Source organism: Hyperoodon ampullatus, assembly GCF_949752795.1.
Source record: "Hyperoodon ampullatus genome assembly, chromosome: 7".
NCBI lineage: Eukaryota > Metazoa > Chordata > Mammalia > Artiodactyla > Ziphiidae > Hyperoodon > Hyperoodon ampullatus.
The window spans coordinates 74,775,313-74,797,528 of NC_136920.1; the positions used below are offsets into that span (position 1 = coordinate 74,775,313).

General features: G+C 35.9%; 1 protein-coding gene across 1 annotated transcript in view; it reads left to right on the top strand.

Moving 5' to 3' along the window:
- The window catches only part of PRMT3 (protein arginine methyltransferase 3), a gene marked incomplete at both ends in the record, with an annotated part of 141,017 nt that overhangs the window by 2,743 nt on the left and 116,058 nt on the right, over positions 1-22,216 (top strand). Inside the window, 5 exons of the mRNA XM_079709186.1 lie at positions 856-905; positions 1,523-1,625; positions 8,200-8,359; positions 9,704-9,848; positions 14,594-14,659. Of these exons, the coding sequence (XP_079565312.1) occupies positions 856-905; positions 1,523-1,625; positions 8,200-8,359; positions 9,704-9,848; positions 14,594-14,659 (524 nt within the window). The remainder of the gene's footprint in view (positions 1-855; positions 906-1,522; positions 1,626-8,199; positions 8,360-9,703; positions 9,849-14,593; positions 14,660-22,216) is intronic.

Below are 22,216 nucleotides of genomic sequence, written 5' to 3' on the forward strand. Positions count from 1 at the left end.
TGGTCCCTGTATTTACTAACAACTAGAAAGGACATTACTGAAGAATACCAAATATTAGGCAGATTTGGGGTCTCAGATAAACATATGATACAGTATGTTTATGAATCATAAATTCAACTCCAACTACTTTTGTAAGATATAAGTGACTTAGTTTCATTTTTTTTTCATGTTTTTAATGTGCATTTTAAAACTGAATTGGAACCGTACTTTATATAATTTTATATCTTTTCAGTACCAAATAGGGGTTTTTGTGTGCTATTACGCATATGAAACATTTTTATATGCTGGTATGTTCTCATAACAGTATTTCTCATGACAAATAATAATTGGTTGGATATGCTATTGCTTTCCCTTATTTTAAATGCTGCTTCATTTCTGAAAAGATGAGAACCAGATAACAAGCCTCACTATTTTTTCATTTGCATCATTTAACTTAATGTAAAAGCTCTGTGTCCTGGCAAAATTATAGTTTGGTAGGTACCATAAAAATTGGGGATTTAGAAACTTTAGTATCAACTCTAGTATTAACTGCCAAATACTTGGTAAAATCAAGGGCCTAATTTTCCTCATTTGTATTGTTCTGATAAGTGAGTAGAATTTTTAAAATAATTTCCGATTTTTCAGAAATGCAAGAAAAGCACTTAAAAATTTCTCCTTTCTGTTTCTTGATTAAAATATTCTGAAGTGTCAGAGTTACTGTTTCTAGTTCTTAATAAAAAATTCGAAATTTTTAAGTAGTACTTTAGAGGACAGAAATATTTTATTGTCTAACCAGAGAAGCATCTTTGAAGCAGGTTAATGAAACAAAACTCATGTTATGTTAAAATAGGTGAATTATTTTTTTTTCCCTTTTAGGACTTGAATTTTATGGATACATTAAACTAATAAATTTTATTAGACTTAAGGTAAGGTGGTAGCTTAATCTACAGTTTTGTTTAAAACCTGAAGAAGTACTACAGCGATTATCAATGCACCTATTTTTAAAAGAATATGAGGAACTGCTATATAAGGAACTGTTTTAAATTTGATACTCATCATATTGGGGGAATCATGGACATTAGGAACTAGCACAACATACAGCACCAAGTAAATGGATACATACCATACTTAAGTGTGGTTTTTAATTTTGTGTAAGAGATGAATCAATGTCATGTGGCAAAGTAATTCACTGTCAGATAAAGGGGAATACTGATAGTCTTTCTATAAAATCAGAAATAATTTCTAGTGCGATTTTTAAGTGCTTTGGTTGCTCTTTTTGTTCTGCTTTTGTAAATACTTTGTTCTAGTCAGTTGATGTTTATATTGCCATTTCCTCAAAATCCAAACGATATAAAACTGTGCATTGAAACAATTAAGCAATCATCCAGTCAAGTTAATGAAATAGCAGGTGAACATAGACTCTTTAAATAGAGATTTTGTGTGATGTAGACATGATTTCCTTTGTTTAATTTTCCCAGTTTTTTGGTAGGGGGTTTTTGTGTTTATGTGCAGTGAAAAAATGTGCAATTAATTTTACTTCCAGAATCCTCCAGTTGAATATATGAATTCCATATACAACCCAGTGCCTTGGGAGAAAGAAGAGTATTTAAAGCCGGTATTAGAAGATGACCTTTTACTTCAATTTGGTAAGATGAACATATAATATCTACTTTAAAGCAGGGTCATTTGTTATGGCAAAAGAGTGGTTAGGTGTTACAGGAAAATATATCATCCTCTTGATTCTCTAAAGACCTCGTCAGGTAGTTGGTTTCAGTAGGAACGTTAAGTCACTTAGAAAGTGATAGTCACACTAACAGTTACCAGGGAGGAATATGAGCTTGGGTTAAACATTGTGTAAAAGATGTTTTGAAACATAGGGAGACTTGAGAGAATAATTTTTAGTTGTCAGACTGATTTTTAATGTAATTAAAATAGGCGAAATTTTAAATTTAAATAAATTTAAATCAGTATATTTAATATTTAATAGATTTAAGTAAATTTAATAATGTTGCTGTTTTTACCTCATAATCCAATCAGATGCTTGACTTTTCTTAAGACATCTAATTTATGGAGCTTTTGTTTTGGTGCAGGACAGATTCCACGAAAATTCCCCATGTACACTAACTCTTAAGCCTCCCTTGTGGCAGGGTCACTCATCTTTTGACTGTAGCTTTCTTAGTTTCTTGCTCTGTGCTTTGGTTCATTCCTTACTGAACAGGAATCTTATGAAAATTCTGTTGGCTCTCTATAGGTCTAATTTGTTGGAGTTCATGATTTATTATTGTTTTTTTAATTTATGCTTTCTTTCATGTTTTTTGTGCCAGTTAGGTGAGATAGAGGGGTTTGCTGTCTTCAGATCAGCAAGACCATTCTAAACAGACACATACCTTCACAGATAGTAGTTTGACAGTGTGCATTTGAGCAGTCCTTTGGTAAGTGGGAACTGTGGAAAACCACTCATTTCCTTGAGAAGTACCATCAAGAGAAGTTGTGTGGCAGTGTGATGCAGTAGTAAGAACCTTAATGTAGGATTCAGGAACTAAGTGACCCTGGACAAAGCACTTAAGCTTTCTGTTTTTTAGGTCTTCATCTATAAAATGAGAACTAGGGCCAGATTTCCAACTTGCTACCTCTAAAATTTGGTGAGGCCTAGGTTGATTCTTTCCCACTTTTACAACTTCTATTAAATTTTATTTCTCCTCGAAGTAACCAAAGTGGTCTCTTTGATACATGACAAAGTGCCCACTAGGTGTTCTTCGTGACTCCCTAAACTCAAAATTGAACACTCACAGGTTGAAAGTAGTACGTTAAATACTTCAGAAACATGAAGAAATGAATCCTTCCCATTCGGAGCCCACAGTCTAATAGTAGGAGTGTTTTGGTTTTGAATGACTGTCCTGTATTATAAGATAAGGTGGAATATAGTAAGTATCATGAGAAGTAGGAAAAATAGTGCAGTTCAGAAGAGGAAGAGATTACTCAGATCAACAGATACCGAGTGCTATTTGCTGGTCACTGTGGATACAGATCGGTATTGACCTCTTCACTCTCCAAAGGTATATTAACTTCTTTCAGACTTAATTTTAATTTATAAAAAGGTGATAATGACACCTACCTTATAAAATTGTTACAAAGATAATGCATATTAGCACAGTGCCTGTCAGAGAGTTAAGTGCTTAATGAAGGAGAATTTATTGTTACTAGTAAATAAGTTCTAAGGAGTTTAGATGAAGAAGTCACGACAGAGATCTGGAACAGTTAAAGGGCCTAGTAAAGGAGGTGGAACTTGAACTGGGCATGCTTGTTAGTGCACCGCCCGTGTCTCTCAAAGGATCTGTGGGACTTCCCTGGTGGTCCGGTGGTTAGGACTCCATGCTTCCACTGCAGGGGGCAGGGGTTTGAACCCTGGTCAGGGAACTAAGATCCCACAAGCCGCATGGCACAGCCAAAAAAAAAAAGCAAAAGGTCTGTTCTCCTGGCCATTGGTGTAGAGAGATGGAAGAGAAGGTTCTTCATTCTCATGACTCCTGGCTTGATTACTGACCATTTCACCTGCACTGTCTTTCAGTAAATAGTTATTGAGCATCTGCTTTGTATTAGGCTTTGAGAATATAAAGATGACTAAATTTAAAAAGGAGATGACTAAGAAAATAGGCAATGAAAGTACAGTGTAAGTGGGGAGAAGTAACTATACTGATGGAGAAACCTGGCAAACACTGCCTTAGCCAGGTAATGAAGGTTAACATCATTGGTGATAAGTCATGTCAGTGGTATGGTTATCCAGGACATACTGTCAAATGAAAAAGGCAAAGCTCAAAAGAATATCTATGAATATCTATGAATATCTAAGAATATCTAAGAATACTATGATACTCTTCACATAAGAAAGAGATTTAAGAAAATGCTTATGCGTCTGCTCATTTGTGCAAAAGAAATACAGGAAGGATAAACTAGAAACTGAAGAGATTGTTACTGAATGGGGTTTGTGGGAAGAGGTTGGAAGGAAGGGCGCAGTGGGATTGAGGTAACGGGGATGAGGATCGAGTGACACTTCGCTGAGTATATCTCTTTGTATAGCTCCAACTCTCAGGACTATAGTAATGTTTTTTATAGCTTTCATGTAATCAAAAAAATCAACAATTGAAACAACGAGGATGTATGCATACAAGGGTGGTACTGGTGTGAAATGGTATGCAGGCGCTAACAGATGAACTGAACTGTAATACAAAGGAATAATGTAACCATACTGCAGGGAGTGGGGAGGAAAATAACTAGGTGAGTAACTGAAACCTTTAATGGATGTTGTGCTGAGGCTACAGATAAAAAGAACTGCATCAACGTTGTAATCCAGTAAGAAAAGGCATTTCTTGCAGGGTAAGAATTAGCAATTCTGACACTATTTTTGTGTATGCTACAATGGAACAAGTAAGTTAATAATTTATGGATGGGGCTTCCCTGGTGGCACGGTGGTTAAGAATCTGCCCGCCAGTGCAGGGGACACAGGTTTGAGCCCTGGTCCAGGAAGATCCCACATGCCGTGGAGTAACTAAGCCCGTGCGCCACAACTACTGAGCTTGCGCTCTAGAGCCCGCAAGCCACAACTACTGAAGCCCGCACGCCTAGAGCCTGTGCTCTGCAACCAGAGAAGCCACCACAATGAGAAGCCTGCTCACCGCAACGAAGAGCAGCCCCCACTCACCACAACTAGAAAAAGCCCACACGCAGCAACAAAGACCCAACACAGCCAAAAATAAATAAATGAAATTAATAAATTTATTTTTAAAACATTATGGATAAAAGCCAGGTTTCTCACAGTTGGAGAATGAGGTTTCAGATAAGGAAATGAAGGATGAAATAAGTCCTGTGTTGACAAATTGTAATCAGAAGTGTCAGTGTAAATTCATAGTTTTTCTTAGACAGACAGACAGATACAGAAATATAGATGTGTGTGTGTGGGGGGGGTTAGTATAATACATATACTTCCTAGCTCTGCTGAAAGGGCCTAGAAAAACCCCAGTAGCAATGAGCATACCTAGTGCCCAGATCTTGATTTATAATCCTTTATTAATAAAAGGAACCAAGGGTCCTTGGAGAGGTGATTGATTTCCAGGTGGGGCAGGGAAAATACAAGATAAGTCTAGGATATCTTGTTCCAGAAAATTAGGAAGTACTTAAGAAAAAGTGGGGGAAGAGGGGACTTAACCTAAAGAACACAGGAACCAACCTGAAGGACCTCCTAATGGCCAAAGCTAGAAGAATTTAATCAATACAGAAAATGACAGTATTGGGTTTTAACCCACAGGATAAAATAAATGTCCATGAATTCTTCTTGACAGGAATAAGCAACTAAATAAATGGGAAGGAGTAGCTCCACTTCAGCGTAGAATTCCTATTAATAAATGTCAAAGGAAAAACAGAAACAGAAAATCAGCATTAGGCAAACACCACAGTAGTAACTTGCAGAAAAGAGCAACCCATGCATGCTAAGATTAGTGGGTGAAAATTTAGGCAGGTGAGATAGGATTTGCATAGTTCAAAGTATGTCCCCCAAGAAATTGGTTAACTACAAAGGAGCTGTTAAACTTTTGAGTGGAGAAACCAAACAGACACTACCATAACCAAGTGATCAAGGTTAACGTCACCAGTAATAAGTGTACTGACGCCATGAACCCCTTGGTGTAATGCTCTGAGGAGGCAACGTCATTTCTCTGCTGTTCTTGCCAAAAATGTTTAACCTCATTCTAATAATGAAAAATCATCAGGTGATCCCAGGTTGAGGGACAGTCTGCTAAATTACTGATCAGTGTTCTTCAAAAGTGTCAAGATACAGTTATTGGGTGCAGTATTCTATAAATCACGGTGCTGAATATTTTTGTTCAGATCTTTTATGTCTTTTTGGATTTTTAAAAATCTACCTCTGTCAGTTGTTGATAGGGGTGTATTTAAATCTCTGTGATTAGAGGATTGTCTTTTTTTGCCATTAATTCTATCAGCTTTTGCTTTGTGTATGTTGAAGCTCCTTTGTGAGGTTTATTCTCATTTATAATTGTTATGTCTTCCTGATAAATTGACTATTTTTATGGTAGTTTTCAGTGCCAAAATGAAGTATCCAGGTGATTTGAACCTCCTGGGACAGAATGTAGGTGTGGAAATTCATCTTCCTGAATATGGTTTAGGACTTTAGACTGTTTTGATATATTATAGCTATGCATCTTAATGTTTACTGAATCCTTTCTCCTTTTCAAAGCTATACACTTAACCTTTAATATATAATTATCTGTGTACAGTTGGCCTTCATATCTGGGAGTTCTGCATTTTTGGATTCAACCAACCTTGGATCAAAAATATTCAGGAAGGGCTTCCCTGGTGGCGCAGTGGTTGAGAGTCCACCTGCCGATGCAGGGGACATGGGTTCGTGCCCCGATCCAGGAAGATCCCACATGCTATGGAGCGGCTGGGCCCGTGAGCCATGGCTGCTGAGCCTGCGTGTCCGGAGCCTGTGCTCCGCAACAGGAGAGGCCAAAACAGTGAGGCCCACGTACTGCAAAAAAAAAAAAAAAAAAATTCAGGGAAAAAAAAATTCCAGAAATTCAGAAAGTAAAACTTGAATTTGCTGCCCGGTGACAACTATTTACATTGTATTTATAACTATTTGTATAGCATTTACATCGTGTTAGGTATTATAAGGAATCTAGAGATGATTTAAAGTGTTATATTTGAATATGCCATTTTATCCCAGGGCTTGAGCATCTGCGGGTTTTGGTATCTGAGGGAGGGGGGTCCTGGAACAAATCCCCCACAGATACCAAGGGACAACTGTGTTATTAATGCTAACAGCTTTTATTCTGACTCACTTCTTGCAGCAGAAAGCAAAATAGAGAAACTAGCCAAAACAAAGAAACCAATTTCTTTGTTTAGTTCTAATCCATAACTTAAACTAACAAGGTGGTTTGCAGACAGTGTGAAGAATTTTAAAGACAAGGTACACAATGAGAGTTGTAGTAGCAAGTAGAAAATATGGTACACCATCCTTTAATAGTTTGGCAATATTTTGTTGCTCTCATTAATTTTTGGTGAACTAAATAGTGGATGAATCTGTAGTTTTTTAAAACAACAAGTCAGTATTCTGCTAGACTGTTCAGAGTTTCATGGCACACCCGTACTGCTTTTATAACAAGTTCAATTTAAGCTCTAGTCTCTAAGCTGTAATATTATCATATATTTGTTAAGCTTAGTTATTTTGTCCCAGCTCTAAAGAAGTGTTGCAGGTAAGAACTGAATAGGAAAAAAAAAGTCGTGTTTCCCTCAGAGCTGTACTGAGGAGACAGTATAATATCTGCATTGTTTTTATTGCTTTAAGTTGATTGCACAGTTAATTAGACCGGTCAGTGGACATTGGGATTTTGTAAAACTCACTAGTTCCATATATTAACTTCTGTTTGCAGAGTTAATGACTTACATATATTAACTTCTATAGCAGAAGTTAATGATTTACATATAGTGAAATTAAATTTAAATCAAGAATTTTAAATAATATTAGGAATTAGGATATTTAATAATGTCAGCAATAAGACAGTATATAGATTGCACACCACCTTACCCACGATGAAAAAGTTATTGAATGTACAGAATTCCTTACCTATACACTGTCTTTAAGGAATATCTAAATGTTATACCTGTTATTCTACAGATAAAGACCCAGAGGCTGGAGATGGCCCTGTGTGGTGGCAAGAACACGGGCTGGGAAGGCAGGCATGGGTTTGAATTGTAGTTCCTTCATTAAACAGCTACATGACTTTGGGCTAGTCAGTTTCTCTGAAATTTATTTTTCCCATGTCTTAAAATAGGGATAAATGTTTATATTTTAGGTTTGTTTTGAAGATGGAATGAGATGTAATGCATGAACTTGAAAGATACCTGATGATCAATAAATACGAGTTTTTTCCTTCTACTTTTTTGTTTCTTCCTGGGTTTGGTTCAGTACAATTAATGCTTATTTATGTGTTCTGTTTAGCCAACTAGTGAAAAGCTTAGACTAACAGCATGCTTTTTAAACTCAAATTGGAATAGTTTGGGTATTAAATATTTATTTAATTAAAAGTACTAATTTTTCTCAGTTGGCCGCATAATAGGCACTTAGTATATATTTATTCGTAACACATTTATATGTGCTTCATTGTTATAAGATGGCCTGATAATAATGTCCATTTATTTATTTAGATGTAGAAGATCTTTATGAACCCGTGTCAGTTCCATTCTCATACCCCAATGGACTCAGAGAAAATACATCAGTTGTTGAAAAATTGAAACACATGGAAGCCAGGGCACTGTCTGCTGAAGCTGCATTAGCTGGAGCACGTGAGGATCTGCAAAGAATGAAGTAATTTATCAATCTTATAGAAAATTAATTGTTTAGATCCCCAAAATAATATAATTCATAAAAAGGTAGAATATGGTAAAATATTTCATATACTGGAAAGCATAGTGTAGATACTTAATTTCAGTAATATTAAAGATATGCAGTATTTTTTATACATTGTGGATATAGTTGATTAACATAAAATTCTGTAGTTTTATCTGTCCTCTTATATTTCTTTATAATTACTTTTGTACTAATGATAATTGTTCTGGGGAGTGTTTTCCTCTTGAGTGCTTTTTGTTCCTTGATATTGCCTTCCTTTGAATTACCTTATTTCTAATAGATTTCTCCATTTTACTTTTCCTCTCCTGGACTTTTTAAAGTGTAGGGATTAATATTTTTTAGGTTTGGGGAAAATACAGGGTTGAAATTTTTGTGTTTAAAGAATCAAAATATAATTATGATGAAGTATGTAATCAGAAAACCAGCTACAAAGGATGGTTTTCTCTAGTGAGTAGATTAACATTCTGCTGGCTTTGTACTTGTCAGAATTTAATGTGCATACGAATCACCTGGGTATCTCGGTAAACTAGATTCTGATTCAGGAGGCCTGAAATAGGTAGTGTCTGAGATTCTGCATTACTACCAAGTGTATATACCTCTAGCTTAACCTATTAGATTTGTAAGTTGGTTGCTATTGCCCGATTACCCATTTGATGGTTTGCCGGAATGTTCAGCAGGAAAAATGGTATAGCTGATTGTAGTTTCCCTTTTTCTGAGATTTTATGCTGGGTAATCTAGTAACCAACAAATCTATTATGTGCCTCTTTACACTTCTCTCCCATATATACCTCATATATTCTTGATGTGTTGTGATCAGAGAAGGAACTGAGTTTTAGAGCCTGAGCGGATGGTGTTGATGTGTGTAAATAATTCCCAATTTGGGTCTGCTTTCTGCCTATATAACCCTTCCATGAGATACTATGGTTTTAAAGAATATTCATAGCATTGGAATATGCTATATTGATTCAGCTGCTAAAATAAGATTTTGGAACAGTAGAAATAATAAAGTTGAATAAAGTCATAGTGTGCTTATTTTGTTCACTTGAAAGATAAAACAGCCATAGCCTGCAGTTGGCAGTGCTTTTGTGATTTGTAGAAGGAATGCTTCCAGCTGGGTTTGAATATGCCATTGCTTAAGATCCAGCAGGGGGAGCTTTCCGTTGCTTAAGATAGAATGTGATTTAGAAGGCTCATCACACCCCGCACTCCCCTCCTCCCCCTCCCCCTTCCTCTGCCTCTAGCCTTTCCTTTTTTCATGGTCCAGTAAACTTGTCTCAAGGGTGTATTTCAAATTGATTACAGACAATTTGCTCAGGATTTTGTGATGAACGCAGATGTCAGAACCTGCTCATCATCTACAACTGCCATTGCAGACCTCCAGGAGGATGAGGATGGTGTTTATTTCAGCTCATACGGGCATTATGGGATACATGAAGAAATGCTAAAGGTTAGAAAAGAGCACAAATGTACCAAATCCATACTAAAGGAAAAATAGAGTAAAAAAGGTTCTTAATACATACGGGAGAACTGCTTTTTTGGTTTTTGGTTTTTTTGAGAACTGCTTTTTAAATCTTTTTGGTGCTTGATAGCTCATCTTGGGTTGAAAAGATTATAGAAGCATCAGAGACACTGTAAATTCTGTTTAAGATCATTATTAATCTTTATTATGAGCTTGCCTCTTGCTGGAAATAGAACATTGGAAAAATTGCTGGCGATTTTAGTCTTCTCAAGAGCAACTTTTAAATAGGAAGAAAAATACGTTTGCCTTTTCATGTGTGAAGGAAATGATTAATTTTAGTGTTTTAATTAGCAGTACTGACTTTAGTTTGGGTGAATAATAATTCTTTCGTACGAAGTTAATTATAAATAATTCTCACAGTTGTTATGGCATTACTTTTTTACATTTGAAATCATTGCTATATAGAAGAATTTCCTAAATCAGATACTTGAATTTGGTTGGTTTTAATTTTTATAATGGTAATGTCCATATAAACTATAAGTAGATTTCTAGGTATACCTGGTATATTATGTACATTTTATCATGTATTATATTATAGATTATAAAATAGCAAAATGGTTTTTAATTCAGTAAAACTGAAAATATCTAACTAGAGTAAAATAAATGTTGGAGTGTAAACATTACTGAAAACTTTAATGTTTATCTCTGTGAATTTTAGATGCCACTACTTTTTTTTTCTTAAAAACCAACAAACGAAAAATTCCTTTCTGAATCCTTCCTCAAAAGATTCGTTTATTTTACGGATGCCCCAAGACTGTGTTCCTTGAAACATGCCCATCTAAAATAACCATGGGTAGTTAATATGTATATATTTTGTTGAGTCAGTTTTGCAGGATCACAGAGTGGAGGTTTGCTGATTAATAGTAATTGTAATTACTTGGGGTCTTTTAAAGCAATGTCATGTCATTTCTTTGCTAATGACTTGTCACAGTTGGTTGTGCTTTTTGTTGTCACTTGGGTAGTTGCATAGCATTACAAATAACAGTTATCTTATAACTGTTGCTAAGTAATAAATTAAGTCCAGAGTGAATTTGTTTAAAAGAAATTGACATACTCCATTTTCTCTGTTCAAATTAATTTTATTTTGTCTAGAATATTTCCTTTAAAGGAGTTAATCTAAGCCCATGTTTGCCGTCTTAAATCACCCCATCAATTTAAATGCCATGAAACTTTAATGCTTTTGATATGGAAATTGTACTGGGTTTTTCAGACAGATAAGGTTACTGAGACTCCTAGAAGATAGTACATCTGAGTGCTCTCAGTACAGTCATCAGGGAAATCCAGTTTGGACTTACTTCCAAATCTCTGTCCTGGACCCTTGCAGCTCTGTATCAACAACTAGAGGATCTTTACACCTGATGGAATATTTTAAGTCCTTTTGATGTACATATATATTTAAGAAGTTCCAGCTGGAAGTTTCCAGTGCTGTGTTTTCACTTTTAGAGAATCACTTAAGACTCCTTATTAATATAATTTTCCATGCCTTAATTCCCCTTTGGTGTTATACAATGTAACCACCTTCTCCTTGGAGATAACTTGATTAAGTCTTCATAGGAAATATGGATATATTTCATTCAAAAAGAACTATTTGTCCATTTTATGTTTTGTTAAGTTACATACTGTGGATGAATATGAAATGTGCCTTGTATCAAGCAATATTTCTTCTGTTTCTTATCAAAACAATTCTTAGCACACATAATTTGTTCAAGGTTGTGCTACTACTGGAGTCTCACCTGATCTTTATAAATAAATTAAAATTGAGAAGCCATGCATACAGGACTTATTTTTATGCTTAGAATTGGCCTTGCTTTTATAAGAATATTATTTGGATTTTTTGTTACTTACTAGTCACAGGTATTTTAATGACACTTTTTTGGCATATGCTGTGATTGTAATTATAAATAAAGACAGTTTGTAATCTTATTTTCCAGAGTCAAGGTGAAGATAACTTTTTTGAATTCCAGAGATAACGGGATAGTAGTGGACATTAACTTTCAAAATCCTTTGCCACTTTATTTTTCTGAAGAAGAGTCATCGTTGCTAATGTTATAAATCGGAGATGCATCACTCTCTCTCCTTTTTTTTCCCCCCAAGTAAAACATTGTTCATCCTGGTGAACATTTATCACAGATTATAGTACCATTAATTTTTTGTTACTGCATTTTCCTCATTGTGTCTGCAGCTGACTCTTGCATTCTGTCCACCTTCATGAGCCTATACATTTAAAACATACTGTTACTTATATAGGTGAAATTTATAATCCTAACTTTTCTGTTGTCTTTAGTCTTATACTTAAATTTTTAAAATATTTGTAGGAATTATTCCATTACACTGTACTAGCCTTAAAAGATTGTCTTGCTTCTTAGTATTGGACCTCTAATTTTATTCTTCTTTTGTGCTTCTTAGTTTTACTAGGTTAGTGCAAAAGATAACTTTATTTCTGTTTATTACCTTATTTTATATTGAAGAGTTAGTCTTTTGTTAGAATAAATTTTTAGGAATGGTTTGAGGGCTAGTCTTTGATTTGCTTGGATTTTCATGTTTAGTGAATTTTCCTCTCAAAAATTCATTTATTAAATTGAAGCTCTGCTATGTCCACGGCACTGTGTTTAGTAGACTTTGAATTTCATGGCACCAGGGTGAGCATATGAGCGAAAGCAGATGGATGTGTAGGAAGAGACTGGATGAAGGATTGTAGTTGATCTGAGCAGCAGTGCATGGATTTAGGACAGGAGTTGGGATGCTAGTGATTAAGTTAGAGCAGCGGCGAGGCAGTGTGATTGGTGAGAGCTTTCTGAGTGACTGCCTTCTTGACTGATGTTCACCCTTCGTAGGTTTTGTTGTGTCAGCAAAAATCACTGGTTACAGTGTAAGAAGAGTATAAAAATGGTAGAAATGTATGAAATGGTATGTTTTTTTAAAAAAAAGACAGTTTTAAAATTAATACTATGTTTAAATTCATTTAAAACATTAAATTCTCATAGTAATTCTTTTTTTTTAAATTTTTTTATTTTTGGCTGCGTTGGATCTTCGTTGCTGCACAGGGGTTTTCTGTAGTTGCGGCAAGCGGGGGTTACTTTTCCTTGCGGTGCATGGGCTTCTCATTGCCGTGGCTTCTCTTGTGGCAGAGCACGGGCTCTAGGCTCGCAGCTTCAGTAGTTGTGGCACATGGGCTCCAGTAGTTGTGGCTCCTGGGCTCTAGAGCGCAGGCTCAGTAGTTGTGGCGCACGGGCTTAGTTGTTCTGTGGCATGTGGGATCTTCCCAGACCGGGGCTCGAACCCGTGTCCCCTGCATTGGCAGGCAGATTCTTAACCACTGTGCCACCAGGGAAACCCCATAGTAATTCTTAAAATACATTGAGGGAAAGATTTCAATTTTTAAAACGTGATTTAAAATTTTGTTTGTAAAGCAATTAGAAATAATTCCATCAGAAAACATGGACTTAATTATGGAATTTCCCTTTTTTAGATCCAGCAATTAAGTAAAACAGCTTGCCTTTTAATTTAAGCCCTTTGTACGTTTTTTTTAAATCCCAGTATTGGCATAAAATTTTTTTTTGGAGGGTATGGACTATGTAAAGTTTTATGTTGTAGTATTTAGTGTAACTACTTTTTTTTTCTTTTTTTTTAACCTAGTGTGAAACTGAAAACTAGAATTCCCAGTCTGAGATATTTTTTATCATACTCATTTTACTCACTTGGCAGCAGAGCCCCTTACTGCTGAATTTGCTGTCAGTGTGTGTCTCAGCTGAGGTGATTTAAAAGGGAATCAGCTCTGTTCATGCACCAAAATAAATGTTAACATTCAGTGCCTGCCTTGATCACAGGTCATGTGAGACTCCAGAGTGGAGAAGTCTCGCAGTATGGTCTGTGGGGCTCAAGCGATTGACTTTTAGGCTTATAGGCTTTTTTTTTTTTTGCGGTACGCAGGCCTCTCACTGTTGTGGCCTCTCCCATTGCGGAGCACAGGCTCCGGACACGCAGGCTCAGTGGCCATGGCTCACGGGCCTAGCCGCTCCACGGCATGTGGGATCTTCCCGGACCGGGGCACGAACTCGTGTCCCCTGCATCGGCAGGCGGACTCTCAACCACTGCGCCACCAGGGAAGCCCTAGGCTTATAGGCTTTTAAGCATCATTTCCTACTACAGACATTTCTAGAAACAAAACAGGATTATAAATCAGATAGGTGCTGATCAATGACTTTCTTAGGAAACTATACTCAGTTGAGCTTCATTTTTCATATGTAACTGTAACTTTTACATCTACCTAGTTTGGTTTTTTTCCTCCCATATTTTAACATAGTTCTACCACAGGGAATCAGGCTCTAGATTCCAGGCCCTATTTAAAGGAGTAAAACATCATGTTCATCTTCTACTAGCATTAATTATCACTTGAAGTTTTATAATGCATGTCAAGATGAGAATATGTACATTTTTAAGAACTTGGGTCTTATTTGACTTTCAGTGTTGTTCTTAAACGTTTTCTTTGTGTGTTGTTACTATTTCCATTCTTTATTATTTTCTTTTAGGAAAAAAAGATTGGGCTTGGTTTTCCAGGCAAAATGTAGCTATGGAAACTAGAAGTGTGTGATAAATTAGCAAATATCTTCCTTAAATATTTTTATTTGTTTAGACTATCCTGTAAACACAACGTCTTCCTCTCTCTACCCTAGGACAAAGTACGAACAGAAAGTTACCGAGATTTTATATACCAAAATCCACATATCTTCAAAGATAAGGTGAGTAGCATAGACTACAGAATTGTACATTTCATGTGGATCTTGGGCAGCAGAAATCCTGTCTTAGGTCATCATTGTGATAGCAGTTGATTTCATATACACTGGCTTTATTTCGTGGAAGACTTCTATGATGCTGCTCTGTGGTGCAGTATACTGATAACAGAAATGCTGATTGGTGCTGTCATTCAATATACTCTTTTTTTTTAAATTGAAATTTATTAATTACAGTGACATAGCTTAGTTAAACTTTGCTTATCCAGATAATTTTGCTTAAACCGTATTTTTGATTTACTGTGATTCCTATTCATTTCAAATGTATAAGCTCTATATCAAAGCACTGTTAATTATTATTTTAGTTTGTGTTAATTAGTTACAAATTAATAATTTTAAGAAGTTATTATTGGTAGGTAGGGTCAAATATTGTAAGGTAGAATTTATTTTATGTGCTTTCTTTTTTTTTTTTTTTTTTTTGTGGTACGCGGGCCTCTCACTGTTGTGGCCTCTCCCGTTGCGGAGCACAGGCTCCGGATGCACAGGCTCAGCAGCCATGGCTCACGGGCCCAGCCGCTCCGCGGCATATGGGATCCTCCCAGACCGGGGCACGAACCCGTATCCCCTGCATCGGCAGGCGGACTCTCAACCACTGCGCCACCAGGGAGGCCCTGTGCTTTCTTTTAAGACCTCATTTATTTACCCCTTTATGAGTTACTTTATTTTTAAAATTTTTTTATTTTTTATTCTTGGCTGTGTTGGGTCTTCGTTGCTGCACGTGGGCTCTCTCTAGTTGCGGTGAGCGGGGGCTACTCTTTGTTCCGGTGTGCGGGCTTCTCATTGCAGTGGCTTCTCTTGTTGCGGAGCACAGGCTCTAGGCATGCGGGCTACAGTAATTGTGGCACGTGGGCTCAGTAGTTGTGGCTTGCAGGCTCTAGAGCACAGGCTCAGTAGTGGTGCACGGGCTTAGTTGCTCCACAGCATGTGTGATCTTCCCGGACCAGGGCTCAAACCCGTGTCCCCTGCATAGGCAGGAGGATTCTTAACCACTGCACCACCAGGGAAGCCCTGAGTTACTTTAAATTTTACAGTTAGTGTTAATACTGCTTCAGGTTATTTCAAAGGTGATCTTTCACTTTGTATATGGGTGGGTGTGTTAAAAATGTGTCATTTGTTTTTCCTCCCTTGTGAATTTTTCCATTTTTCTTCTTCACTTTCTCCTTCCCTCCCTATCTACATTGGCATGGCTATCTAAAAGTTCAGGTTTTCTGTTTTTGTTCCTCCTCATTGGAAATTAGTCCACTAATTTAGTCAAATATATTATCGTCTCTGCCACTTATATACTTTTGCTTGGGAATTTTTCCCCAGTCTTTCTACTTCAAGAACATGTATATTGGTAACACCAGGTTTTTATAATTCCGTTTCGCCTCCATTTAAAAGATACTTCTGTCAGGTTATTTCATGAGCTTTATGTGATGTTGTAGCAGTGATTAACAACCTTTATATGTTGAAAAGCTCTCTTCCTGATTTTTATGTTGTTTGGAATATCATGTAGATTGGCTTTTTTTCCATACCTGCTTCCTAAGAGCGGTGTTTCACTTGTGATCTAGCCAAGTTGGACCTGTGAAATTTATATGGTGCTCTGATATCTTTTGGCCAAAGCATTACCTATGAGGTAATGATGGTATGTGTTTCTTTGTTTTTGCTAATTCCCCTATAGACAAATGATTATTTTATTTTTAAAGTATTAGTTTTTATCAGTTCTTTATACTTGGCTTTTTTGTATGCTTTTTATATGTTTTTGCAGCAGAGACTAAGAATTTTTTTTATAGTTTTTATGTTTGCACCCAAGTGCTGGAACAATTTATTTAATATTTGTCTAAAAAACCACACTGTTTCCAGTAAAGCAAATATGTTGCTATTAAAAATGTTGCCTTATATTTACAGTTTGATTTTGCCTAGATTTTTATTTTATTTTTTCCTTAATATGTTGTATAGAAATTAACCATGTTCTAGTCTGAGAATCACTAGTCCTGCCTGGCTTCTTAGGAACCATCTACATAATAATTTTAGACAGTGGTGAATCTCTGTGGGCTTCACTTGTAAAATGACTTTTTATGTATAGCTGATTCACTTTGTTATAAAGCAGAAACTACCACACCATGGTAAAGCAATTATACTCCAATAAAGATGTTAAAAAAATTAAAAAATTTTTTAAATAAAAATAAAATGATTTTTTAAACCTTTCTGGTTCTAAAATTTTATGATTTTTGTTTTTATAAAAGCACTATCATTTTCTTTCTTTGAGCTGTCTTTTTATTTTTATTTATTTTATTTTATTTTTTTTTTTTTTTGCGGTACGCGGGCCTCTCACTATTGTGGCCTCTCCCGTTGCGGAGCACAGGCTCCAGACGCGCAGGCTCAACGGCCATGGCTCACGGGCCCAGCCGCTCCGCGGCATGTGGGATCTTCCCAGACCGGAGCACGAACCCGTGTCCCCTGCATCGGCAGGCGGACTCTCAACCACTGCGCCACCAGGGAAGCCCCTGAGCTGTCTTTTTAAAAATACTTTTTGATATGAATGCCATAAGAATTCGTTAAGTAAAAGTAGTTAGAAGTTTCTTTTTCAATATGCTCTGAATAGACTTTTGTGTTATATTACATAAGAAAATACTGAAAAGGCACAGTATTAGTAAACGTAAGATTAATCATTGGGAAATTAAGTAATTATGAATATTTCTATGTATATGAAGCACAGCTTACTGGGTTCATAGACCTATACACAGTCCCTTTCTGCTTTTAATTTTTTATTTGTAACAGTCTTATAGAAATATTGTATATATTATATTATACATTTTTGGACAGAATACGTGACCATGGAACACATAGAATGTTTAATTATTTTGTGTTCCACTTACTGCTTTTACTGAAGAGATTAAATCTGCCCAAGTCAGAAAGGGGCTTACTAATAAACTGGGAGTATTTTTCCTTAGTACTTTGCCTAAGATGCTTTCATTTAATTTATCAATGTGTAATTAATTTTGCTTGGCATTTGTGTTTTCTCAAAAGTATACTGTGATGTAAAATACATGTGTGTCAATTTCTAACTCTTTGAAGTATATTCAGGATATAATTTTCTATAATTAACAATATTAAATAATCCAGAGCTTTCATATTTTTAAATGATTTGGGATACTTTTCTTTATATTATATTATGACTACAGATTTAAAAAATATATGACACATATTTAAATAGCACTTGATAATTTATAGAATACTTTCAAGCATGTTGTCTTATTGTTGCTATACAATATACCGATATGGTGTATTCATAGCAGGTTTGTATTCATCTCTATTTTTCACAGGAGGAAATTTGAAACCAGTAGGTTAATTGACTTTCCCTAAAACAGGCAGCTAAAAAAAAAGCAAACAAACGAGGGTTTTAGTCCTAGTCTAGTGCCCTTAACCCTGTGCCACTACACTTTGAACACTGTTATGTTAAAATAGAATGAGTAATTAGGGTGGGATTCATTAGTCATATTTTAATTAACACTATTTTTCATATATAGGTCATATAATTTCTGTGTGCCATGACAGAACGTGTTCATGAAATTATTTAAATATAGTTCTTTTAAAAAATGTATGAAATAACATGTTTTCTTAAGTTTTATTACCATTGTTTTTGTTTGCTTTTATCTCCATTAGGTAGACAAATTTCAATCACAGCACTGGCTTCTGTATATTAGTTAGTGAATGGTAGAGATTTATTTTTCAAAAAGGTGCTTATAATTTAAAATGTCTTCCTTCCTTCCTTCCTTTCTCCCTCCATCCCTCCCTTCCTACTTCCTTTCCTTCATTCCTTTCTGAATATTGTTTTAATTCACAAAGCTCCTGTGGAGGCCATATGGTTTCTCAGATTTAATTTAACTTTGGGTGGCATAATTGTGTTATCACTCACTCATAATTAATTTCTATTTGTAGTTCATTGAAGAAATTCACAGTTAGGTGCCTTTTTTATGCTTTTGATTATTATCTAAGTTAAAATTGATTCACTCTTTTTCCTTTTTTTTTTTTTTTTAGAAACAGTGAATCACATTCCTTCATCATTTTACAAAATAATGTTAGTGTATTCTGTTTTCATTTCTACCTCTTTCTTTGATTCTACCAGGTTTTAGTTTATTTGCCCAACTACCTAAATCTGAGCTAGATGTAATAAATAATTAGTATATAATTAAAAATATAATTTAAATATAGGCTTTTTTTTTTTTTTTTTTTTTTTTTGCTGTATGCGGGCCTCTCACTGCTGTGGCCTCTCCCGTTGTGGAGCACAAGCTCCGAACGCACAGGCTCAGCGGCCATGGCTCACGGGCCCAGCTGCTCTGCGGCGTGTGGGATCTTCCCAGATCGGGGCACGAACCCATGGCCCCTGCATCGGCAGGCGAACTCTCAACCACTGCGCCACCAGGGAAGCCCTAAATATAGGCTTTTAAAAGCAAATTGACCTATGTATGTTTGAGTGCTACCTTTACAAATTACCAGCTCTATGATTCTGGATCTGTTACTTTCCTTGTCTGAAGCTCTCCTTCCTTCAGAAAAGGTTAAAGAAGAATTTTATATATATATGCATATGTATATAAATTATATATGTGTGTGTATGTATGGTCTTAAAAAAGAACACACACTCTAATTGGAGTAAATGATACATATCCTTCTGTACTTAGCTTTTGTAGCTCAGCAATTTCTCTAAGATAATCCCTTATTAACATTATTTTAATGGCTCAAAAACCCAATGTAAAATTGTCCATAAATTGTTTTAATTTATATTAGAAATAATGCTGCATGTAAAAATATAAACTATTAAAAATCTTTTTATGACTATGAGAGTAGAATAATAAGATAAATTCCTAGCAGTGGCCACCCTAGATCAGAAAGGGTCTACCCAGGATGGTTTTAGTGCTGCCAACTTGTCTTTCCAGAAACAGTGTGTGGGTGTTGATATTCCCAAACACCATTGCCAAAGCACTGTGCTATCAAACTTCTAAATTCCACACTGATCTTTTATTTTTAATTTTTTAATTTTGCAAATATCTTACTTCAATGAAAGTTCTTGGGAAGTTATCACTTACTATTGTGTTATATATTTTTATATTTTATGCCACATAATATTTCAAACTGATATGCTATAACCATACTATAAATATATATGCTCTGTGTTATAGTATTTTCTTGATGTTGTGGTTAATATATTTTATTTGTAACTTAAAAAAAATAGTTTTGTTTGCAGTGATGTTGTATAGATTGCATCTTACAATTTTAAACTTTCTTGTGTGTGAAGTGGTTATGTTACAATGTGCTGACTCACCCAGATAGGCCACATGTGCAGGAACAGTCACATTCTCCCTGTGGAGCCATCTGGGTGGGCCTCGTCCTTCTTAGAGCAGTAGCCTTTTGGCAACCTTATTTCTTCAATAGAAATTAGACTGCTTAGTTTCTGTCTCTTCTGGAGTCAGTTTTGGTGTATTATATTTTCAAGATATAATGGAACAGGGCTTCCCTGGTGGTGCAGTGGTTAAGAATCTGCCCGCCAGTGCAGGGGACACGGGTTTGAGCCCTGGTCCGGGAAGATCCCACATGCCGTGGAGCAACTAAGCCCATGCGCCACAATTACTGAGCCTGCACTCTAGAGCCCGCAAGCCACAACTACTGAGCCAGCGTGTCACAACTACTGAAGCCTGCATGCCTAGAGCCTGTGCTCTGCAACAAAAGAAGCCACCGCAATGAGAAGCCTGCGCACCACAACAAAGAATAGCCCCCGCTCGCCGCAACTAGAGAGAGCCCACATGCAGCAATGAAGACCCAACGCAGCCAAAAATAAATAAATTAATTAATTAAAAAAAAAAAGATGTAATGGAACAGACTTCACTTATACTAGTAAACAATACAGAAGATAAAATGTGTTGGAACAGAACTAATATGCAGGACTTAGATGAAAAAGATTTTTTAAAACCCCAAACTCCTGAAGAACATAACAGATGATTTAAACAAATTGAAAGTCATACCATGTTCCTGAATGGAAAACACAAAATAAAATGGTCTGTGTTCCATAAATTTATATTTTAGTGCAATCCCTATAAAAATGCTAAGACTTAAAAAAAACAAAGAAACCATAGACAAGCTGATTTTCTTGTTCTTGTGGAAAAGTAAACATATAAAATTGTCCAGAAACACTGTGAAAACGATTGGCAGTGAGGGTGGACCAGCTTTATTAGATAGAAATTCTGCCAAGCTTCTATAATTAGAATAATTATTGGTATGTGATTGTATAGATTAATGGAGCAGAATAAAAATCTAGAAATAAACCAAAATATACACAGATCTCCAGAGGGATCCCTTCCTCTCCTCTGTCATGTGACGACACAGCAAGAAGTCAAGTCTGTGAACCACAAAGCAGGCCCTCACCAGAGTCAACCTGTGCCTTGATCTTAGACTTTCCAGCCTCCAGAACTGTGAGAAATAAATTTCTGTTGTTTACAAACCACTCAGTTTATGGTATTTTGTTATAGCGTGCTGAATGAATTGAGACAGGGACCTTCAGCATTCACTAAAATTTCTGTGTTTTGGTCTGTCCCCATGACATAATCATCTCCGGCCCCAGCTTCTAATACTATCACATTGGGGGTTAGTATTTCAACCTGTGAATTTCGGGGGGATGCAAACATAGACTGTTTAATAACATGTTGGGACAATTGGTTAGCTTTCTGAACAGAAGTAAAGTTGGAGCCATACCTCTTAGTGAATACTGTGATTAAAAAAAACAAAACAAAACTGTAGTAATGAAACTATAAATGTACCAGAAGGAAGTGTGAATGAAATAGGAGAGAATATGGGCTAAGTCGGTCTAATTATGGTCAAAATCCAGAAGCCATTAAAAGAAAAGATTAATGAGTTTGACTGTTAGTAAAGAATTTCTACATAGCAAAGATCAGTTTAAGCAGAATCAAAAGGTGAAAAATCATATGCTGAGAGAAAACATTGCAAGTCATATTACAAAGGTCTGATCTTAACTAACAAAGAACTCTTATTTGATAAAATTTGATAAGAGAAATTTGGTAAGAGAAGGACTAACAACTTGGTGGAGAAATGGAGAAAGGATAAAGTAGATGGTTCACATAGAACTACAGATGTCTCTACAACATATGAAATATGTTGCAAAACCTCATGATAATGGAAATGCACGTTAAATCTAGACCAGTATATCATTATTTTGTACTTGCCATATTGGCAGAAGTCTGAAAGTTTGATTATATGGGCTAGTGTCACCTGTGAGGAAATTGGCCCTTACACATTGCTGATTTGAGTAGAATTGCCATATGGCGGGTAATTTATGTTTAGCAGAATTACAGATACATATATTCTCTCTGACCCAGTGTTTTTATTTCTAGGAATAGATTTACTCCTTTGTACTTCTGTAGAGTTACTCATGTATGAATGGGATTAGGTATAATGTTATTTACAGCATTGATTGTCATGGTAAAATTTCAGGAACTATGTAAATGTCCATCAGTA